General features: G+C 56.5%; 1 protein-coding gene across 1 annotated transcript; it reads right to left on the reverse strand.

Annotated features, from left to right (window-relative positions):
* Positions 1-2,234: 2,234 nt before the first annotated feature.
* On the reverse strand, positions 2,235-7,818 carry LOC133387877 (uncharacterized). Its single transcript, XM_061633642.1, has 2 exons — positions 7,012-7,818; positions 2,235-3,439 (listed from the first exon to the last, which is right to left on the reverse strand). Exons 1-2 carry the CDS (start codon positions 7,430-7,432, stop codon positions 2,835-2,837), a joined length of 1,026 nt encoding a protein of 341 aa, XP_061489626.1. The 5' UTR covers positions 7,433-7,818; the 3' UTR covers positions 2,235-2,834.
* Positions 7,819-8,329: the final 511 nt, after the last annotated feature.

Genomic DNA, 8,329 nt, shown 5'->3' on the forward strand with positions numbered 1-8,329 from the left:
GGGGTCAGGCCCAGCACCTACAAGTGGCCAGGCTGGATACTGGTCTTGGGTCCTTGGTGCTGAGAGGGGCCCCTGGTGCTAAGGCTGGTGGGTATAGCTCCCACTCCACGATCTGCACTGGCATTGGGTTGCGGAACATGCTCCCTGTGACCAGATGCTGGCACAGATTGCAGAGCAGCAACCACCCTCCCAAGCAACACCCACTACCACCACCAGGATGGGCAGGCTACACAAATTCCTGTGGCATTGTGGCACTTCGAGGCACTACAGGGGTCCCTGCAGTCTGGTGCCCAAGGGCCCACTGCAGTCTGGTACTGGCCCTGCTGAGTGGGGCAGGACTTGTCCCCCAAAGTCCTGCCTTGACAGTGCCACTGCTTACTTGAGCACTTGGTTTGTTGGATTCTGATTGTGCATGCAAAGAATCTCATCTAACTTTCCAAGATCAAGGAAAAACCCTTAGGTAAATAGTGTTTCATTCATAATTAGGGATGGAAAGATCTGTCAGTTTCGGTTCTCTCAGTTTCTCATTTTTCCAGTGTTAAATTCAGTTCTCTAGTTTTCTGCAGTGATCAGTTTTTTGTTTTTGTTTTAATCCTCATGAAAATTCTCCACCATTTTTGGGTGAATTTCTCCCAATAAACACATTTTTGTAGGCAGTTTTGACAAAAGTACACATTTTTGCAAGCCATTTCTCATCATTTCATGCCTTTTTGCATGTGATTTTCACTCATGTATTCATTTTTATGTACACTGTCCCCTAATATATGCATTTTTGTAAATGTTGTTTAGTTGGTGAACTGCATCCCAAAATTCTAATAAATGCCAATTGCAAAGGATGGCTGTGTGTCAGTTCTCATATTGTTTCAGAAATTGCGAATTTGATAAATTCTGCTTGAAATGCTAACTGAATCAAAATTTTCATCCATCCCTAGTCATAATGTAGCTTATAAGCTAGACAAATTTGCATACCACAAGAGACAATTACAACTTTTTAGTAACATCACTAGTACTGTATCTTTTTCAAAGCTGATTACAAAGATTTGTCAGTGTCAGGGAAGCGTGTGTGTTTAACATATATGGACAAGATAACAAAGCTTTAAATTGTTGGGCACCCATGTTTGTTTTTCCTAAGATGAATTTCAAATCAAGATGTTACTTATGAAGAGGTGAAAGCATGCCTGTGGAGTTTTTTAAGGTTGGAAAATAAGGATTCCTTTTCTATAGGCCTCCCAGAGGCCATTCTGACAAACTTTCTACATCTGAGTAACACCTTACATAGAATTCCAGCTAGACAGTTGTGTATATATTGATTCACATCACTTTGTTTGAACTAGGTCATTACAAGTTCCTAAAACACATGCCACTTGTCTATCTAGCTCTCCTTATTTATGCACAACTTGTTCTTTTATTTCTATCCCCCTCCCACACACACACCTTCAGTTAGGGATTTTTCTGTACATCCAAGCAATTCTCTCATTTGAAGTGTCCTCACATTTACGAAGAGTTCCCTACTTTGCATTGCGGCCTATTGCCGAAATAAAACACAGACACCATTGCTTGGGTAAATGATGGGCCACTTTATTTAAACAGAATCAATTGAATAATGAACCTGCAGAAGGGAGATTAAGGGCGGGGCGTTCTGGAGATCCAGGCAAAGCCTGTTAGCAGCTATCGGGCGATCATGCCCTGCCTGAGCCTGGGGCTGCCCTGTGCCAGCCCCCCAGCTCCAGCCACACCCTGAAGATGTGTAGGGGGTCCAACCCGCATCACCGCCCCTCGGAGCCCTGAAACTCTGAGCGGATGAGGCACGTTGGCCCCAAAGGCGGCCCGTACCCTGTCCCCGGGCCGTGTAGCCCTGAGCTGCAGGCCTCCGGACCGCCTGTCACCCCCAAAGGTGCCTAAAGGTGTCACCTAGCTGCCCTTTCCCTTTAACCTTTCCCCGCACTTCTTCGCTTGCATCCCAAAGTGACCGTTAACAATACAAACTAAACAGCCCAATCAGCCTATTGACCCCAGGGGCACCCGTGCTAACCCTTGACCCCTCCCCCCAACCACAGTGTGGAGTAGGCAAAAGAAACCTGCCAGCAAAGCGAGGCAGGCAGGCCAAAAATTCCTAGTCGGCCCCGTAGCGACCAAATGGATCACACTGCAGCAGAGGGAGGGTCGGGCGGGTGCCGCCAAAATTTGAACTGGATGGCGGGAAGCAGGCGGGGCGGCCTTAAATAGCCTTCAGCCGCCCCGCCTCCCTGCCGCGTCACACGACGGCGCGCCAGCGCGCCGTGTGTGCACGCATCCCATCCAAGATGGCGGCCGGGACATCGACAGCGGCCGCAAGCTCGTCCCTCTGCCCGGTAGGTCCCAGGCACGGAACGGGATTGCGGCCTATTGCCGAAATAAAACACAGACACCATTGCTTGGGTAAATGATGGGCCACTTTATTTAAACAGAATCAATTGAATAATGAACCTGCAGAAGGGAGATTAAGGGCGGGGCGTTCTGGAGATCCAGGCAAAGCCTGTTAGCAGCTATCGGGCGATCATGCCCTGCCTGAGCCTGGGGCTGCCCTGTGCCAGCCCCCCAGCTCCAGCCACACCCTGAAGATGTGTAGGGGGTCCAACCCGCATCACCGCCCCTCGGAGCCCTGAAACTCTGAGCGGATGAGGCACGTTGGCCCCAAAGGCGGCCCGTACCCTGTCCCCGGGCCGTGTAGCCCTGAGCTGCAGGCCTCCGGACCGCCTGTCACCCCCAAAGGTGCCTAAAGGTGTCACCTAGCTGCCCTTTCCCTTTAACCTTTCCCCGCACTTCTTCGCCACAGAAGGGGGACAAGCCTCTGCTTAGTCCCCCTTTACCCCACACCCGATAAGAATCTGGTGTAAACCCTTCTGCAGGTCCCTTAGAAAGATGTCGTTGCCCTTGTCCGTCAAATGGACGCCGTCAGGCCGAAACAGCTCAAGCTTGTTGTGGCCCACCTCTGGGTGGTGGATGACAGAACCTCCTAAGTCCCTAAGGGCCCTCTGAATTTGCCTGTTCACCTTTTTCCGTGCCCTGTCCATCCCTCGTGGGTCACCGGCACAATTCCACCTCCTGCGCGGCAGGATGTCTGACCACACTAAGTGCACCCCCGGCCAGCGACGTGCAATGGCCCGGAGGTCACCGCATGCCTGTTCAATTAGGGCCTTGCCCTTTAACAGACCCAAGTCGTTGCCCCCGAGGTGGATCACCAGCACCTGGGGCGCTGCCACTTCCACAGCCGGTTGAAACAAGGCTGGCAGGAGCCCATCCCAACGCATCCCCCGACGTCCCAGCCACCGCACTGCGGCCCATTGACTGAGCCCCAGCTGCGTGCCGAAGCGAGACTTCGCCGCCCTGCGGCCTGCCCAGAACATCATACTGTGGCCACATAGGAGGATGCGTGGCTGCTCCGATCTTGTCCAGCGATCTGTTGAAACAACAACGACATTGGGTAACAATGGGGGGGGGCCCTGGGGGGGGGCAAAGTCTAGCCGCTGGCGCCGTGTGTGTCAGCAAGTGGTCTAACGTAGGCCTTGTACGCGTCCGAGGACCACCCGCCCACGGCCTGAAGCCTGTCTTTAGTAAAGCCCAATAGGGCCGCCGTGGAGGCCGCGCCTATCCGGAAGGAGTGTGTCCCGAACTTACTGGGGTCCACGCCTAAGTTCCCCAGTGCGGCCTTCGCCACGGACCAGAACTGGTATCTGGTAAGGGGCTGGGAGTTCCTATGTATGAATAGGTACCCTGACTGCGACCCCCTCGCTGCCACAAAACCGCGCAGGGCTGTTACTGGGCAGAGTTCTTGCTGCCGGCATGGGGCCAATACCACCAGGCGCCCCTTACCATGCTGGTCCGTTTTAGACCGCCTGAGCCGCAGGATGGCCCGCTCTGCCCTCCAGCTGAGGTCGGAGACTAGCAGGGCTCGGAGGGAGTTATCCCTCTTGGAAGCTGCCACCACCTCCCCAATTCGGAAGGCCCCAAAAAACAGAGTGAGGGCCGTAGCATGATATAGCAGGGCCTCGAAAGGGGAAGAACACAAGTGCTTCCACTGTCCCTGCAGGCCAAACAATAGCTCTGGGGAAAAGGGGAGGCGGGCATCCGGGGGGCAAGGGCGCTCGCGGGACCAACCCTCCAGCATCCGGCGCACCCTAAAGTCACCCGTGTAGTCCTGAAAGCCCCGTGCCTTCGCTAGGAAAGCGAGGCCTGAGAGCTTACCTTTGATGGTCCTGACTGAAAGGCCTCTCCGTTTCCCCTCCACGCAGAACTCCATAAGCTGCTCGACCGGGATGGGCCACTCCTGGACGTAACCCCTGGACTCTCTGAAGTTAGATAGATCCCTACCTGCCCCCTGGTAGCTGGCCAAAGTGCTGGGCGCCACAGAAAGGCTTATGGCCCTTTCTGATTCAATCCTCCAATCTCCCATAGCGCTGGGGGGAACGCCTCCGGCAGAGCCCTTGCCCACGGTGCCAGCTGGCGAAACTTCTCCATCTGGTTCCGTGATAGAGCATCAGCAATACTATTGTCAATACCCGGAACGTGGCGCGCCAGGAACTGAATATTATAGCGAAGACATTGGAGCACGAATGCTCGCACCAGAAGCATAACGTTGGGGTTTCTAGAGGACAGGGTGTTAATAACGTGCACTGTGGGGAGGTTGTCGCACCAAAAGTGGACTGAGGAATTACACAGCTTGTCGGGCCAGAGGTGTACGGCCACGACAATGGGGAAGAACTCTAAGAACGTCAGGTCTCTGGTCAGGCCGGCCAGTGTCCAGCCCTGTGGCCAGCTGCCGTGGCACCATGAGTCATGCAGAATGACCCCAAAACCGAAGGCACCCGAGGCATCGGAGTGCACCTGTAGCTCTGCCTCCAACAGGCGATCCCTTCTCCATAGGGAGACCCCATTAAAGTTCTGCAAGAAGGTGGACCACACTGTCAGGTCAGCCCTAAGAGCGGCTGTCACCCGTGTGCGGTGGTAGGATCGTGATAGGCCAGCCATGGCGTCATATACGCGCCGCAGGAAGGCGCGGCCGGGCGCTACAACCCTGCAGGCAAAGTTCAGCTGGCCTGCCAGCCGTTGGAGAGTGGCTAATGTCACCTTATTAGAACTGACCACCTCTGAGATCTTCTCCCTGAGGGCCCCCAACTTGTCCTGAGGAAGCCTGCAGCATTGGGCCACCGTATCTATCTCGATGCCCAGAAACGTGATAGCAGTGGATGGGCCCTCAGTTTTTTCGGCCGCGAGGGGGACGCCCAGCTCCCCAGCCAGCCCCGCGAAATGTGCCATGAACGCCCTGCAGGTGCCTGAGTCCGCAGGGCCCGCAAACAGGTAGTCATCTAAATAGTGTACCACTGATTGCAAGCCTGCGCGCCTCTTGACCGCCCACTCCAAGAAGGAGCTGAAGCGCTCGAAAACAGAGCATGATATAGAGCAGCCCATAGGCAATGCCCTGTCCACATAATATTCACCATCAAAAGCCAAGCCCAACAGCTCGAAGTCCTGTGGGTGGACCGGGAGGAGGCGGAAAGCAGACTTGATGTCACACTTTCCCATAAGGGCCCCAACCCCGCAGTCCCTGACCATTCGCACAGCACAGTCGAATGATGTGTAGCGGACTGAGCACAGCTCCGCTGGGATAAAGTCATTGACTGACTCACCCTGTGGAAAGGACAGGTGGTGTATCAGGCGAAATTCACCTGGTGCCCTCTTGGGGACGAGGCCCAACGGGGAAACTCTGAGTGAGGGGATGGGTGGTGCAGCAAAGGGGCCCAAAACCCGGCCGGCTACTACTTCCTTCCTAATTTTTTCTCTCAGAACTGATTCCATGCCTTCCACTGACTTAAGGTTGCAGGACATGAAAGGTCGCCTGGGACCTAAATAGGGGATCCGAAAACCCACTGTGAAGCCTTCTAATAAAAACTGGGCATCTAGGACTAGGGGGTAAAGGTGGAGTAAGTGTCGGAGCTCGGCAATTTTAATTGGGCTGGGGCCCCTTTCCCTGAGCTGCGCCTGCAGCCCCTGTCCTCCTTGCGCCAGCCGAATCCCTGTTTCCACCCCTGAAGGGGCGGCCCCTGGGGCAGCTAGTGCAGGCGTGAGGGCCCCCACATATGGCACATTCATGTCTGAACCTGCACGGGCTCCGACCGCAAAGGCCACGCGAGCTGAACTCCCAGCAAAGCAGGCGGGGTTGAACCCCCTGCCCCGCAGGCCCGCGGGAAGCAGTTGCTGATGCCTGGCGCGCCAAGAGATGGCCGCTGTCCGCCCTATCGCCTGCCATGGGTCTAGAATGCGCCATAAATTGCAGCCACAGGTCAGCCTCCTTCTTGTCCCAGGGGAGGGATGTATCAAAAGCCGCCCTCATACGGAACGCCTGGTCGTAGTCCAGCCATGCCGTCCCTTGAAACTCCGAATAGCCCCGGTATATGATATCGAGGTATTTGATCAGTACCGAGGCCCTGTGAGGCTGCCTCTGTATTACCACCCCCATGTAGGTAAGGAATGCAGGCAGCCAGTTAGCCCAAGAGCGCTCTACCCGTCGGCGCTTGGGCCTATCGGGCTCTGCATGTTCTCCTTTATCCTTATCCTTCCCAACCGGCTCCCTGTACAGGAGCGAGAATAGGTCTACATACTCTCCCCTCCATATTCTGTCCTTCGTAGCAGGCAGAAGATGAAAACCCAGTGGGGCAGACGTTTCCCCAAAAGGTATGGCCCCCTCTCTGACTGATCCCAGGGGGTCGGATATCTCTGCAGGGGGGTTGGCAGACAGGGCGGGCTGATGTCCTCCTTCCGTCGCCGTCCCAGCGGCGAGGTGCCAGACCTGCTCGCAGGCCTCCCTTAGGGGATGCTGCTGCTGTGGCGTAACCTCCCCCCCGCCGGCGGGGGTCCCTGCCTGCCCATATCCCTCGGTTACCGCTGGTGGGGAAAAGGGCCAGTAGGGGTACCCCCAGGGGGCCCAGCTCCACTGCTGCTGTCCTTGTTGTTGTGGCATGATAGAGGACTCACCCTGTGTGCTTTCCGCCGAAGGTCCTTGTGCGGGCTGCATTGTTGGGGCTGCTTGCAGGGTGGGAGTTGCGCCTGGCTCTATGCTGGGCGTCCTCGCCTCAGCCCTGAGCCCGGCCTCCAGCACATCCAGTCGCGCTAAGATGGAAGCAACAGCCCCTGCATCAGCACTGTTCACTGGCCGCTGTGTTTTCCCCCGAGACCGTTTGGGTGGTGGGTCTTTCTTCTTCCCTGTCACAGGTTGGTCCCGGGGTGCATTAGGGTGGCTTGAGCCATGTTCTAGGGCTTCCAACCTGGCTAATATGGCCGCCCATGGTGGCCCCTCCCCACTCCTTGCCCCCTCCGCCGCTGGGGGTGGGCATCTCCCCCCTGCTCTGGGGGCCTTTCCCTTCCCTTTTGGCCCCCCTTGTCCTTTCTTAGGCATACTAGAGGGAGATAGGGGGCCCCGCTTGCAAAACGACGTGATTACAAAGCGTTGTGAAGGAGCCCGCCTGCTTAATCAATACCCCCACCCGGCACCCAATTATCCTGGAGGGTAGCCTAATTGCCCTGCACGTGGCAAGGATTGATGGTTGGGTCGTGCCCCACCTACCCCCGCGCTAATTAAAATTAACAATTAAATTTAAAAGTTGCCGGCCAAAGGCCGCCTAGCCTGTGGTCCTCGCCGTGCTGGATCCGATCCTGCGCTGCCGCCTCGTCGTGACTGCCCCAGGATCCTCGCCGCCTAGGCCTTGTTGCCCGCCGCCACTGCCTCCCTGTCTCTCAATGAGGTTGGGGGGGGGCTCGCTGCCGCCCAGCCACCCTGGCCACAGGAAGCCTCCGGAGGCCCACGTGCGCCGGCAGAGAAGCCGCCGCCGAAGCTGCTGCTGCCGAAATTGCCGCTGAAGGAAGCCGCGCCTTGCCGAAGCTGCTGCTGCCGCGATCGCTGCCAAAGGAACCCCGCCGAAGCTGCCGCCAAAAGGAGCCCGGCCGAAGCTGCCGCTGAAGGAAACCGCGCCGAGCCGAAGCTGCTGCTGCTGCGGCTGCCCCGATTGCCGCCGAAATTTGAACTGGATGGCGGGAAGCAGGCGGGGCGGCCTTAAATAGCCTTCAGCCGCCCCGCCTCCCTGCCGCGTCACACGACGGCGCGCCAGCGCGCCGTGTGTGCACGCATCCCATCCAAGATGGCGGCCGGGACATCGACAGCGGCCGCAAGCTCGTCCCTCTGCCCGGTAGGTCCCAGGCACGGAACGGGATTCTTTTGGTGTAGCAAAAGGTATGCCGTTTGGGGGTGTTTGTTTTTGTGTGTTTGTACATTATTTGTACCTCATCCAATATCCTA

The sequence above is a fragment of the Rhineura floridana genome, chromosome 1, assembly GCF_030035675.1.
Source record: "Rhineura floridana isolate rRhiFlo1 chromosome 1, rRhiFlo1.hap2, whole genome shotgun sequence".
Lineage (NCBI taxonomy): Eukaryota > Metazoa > Chordata > Lepidosauria > Squamata > Rhineuridae > Rhineura > Rhineura floridana.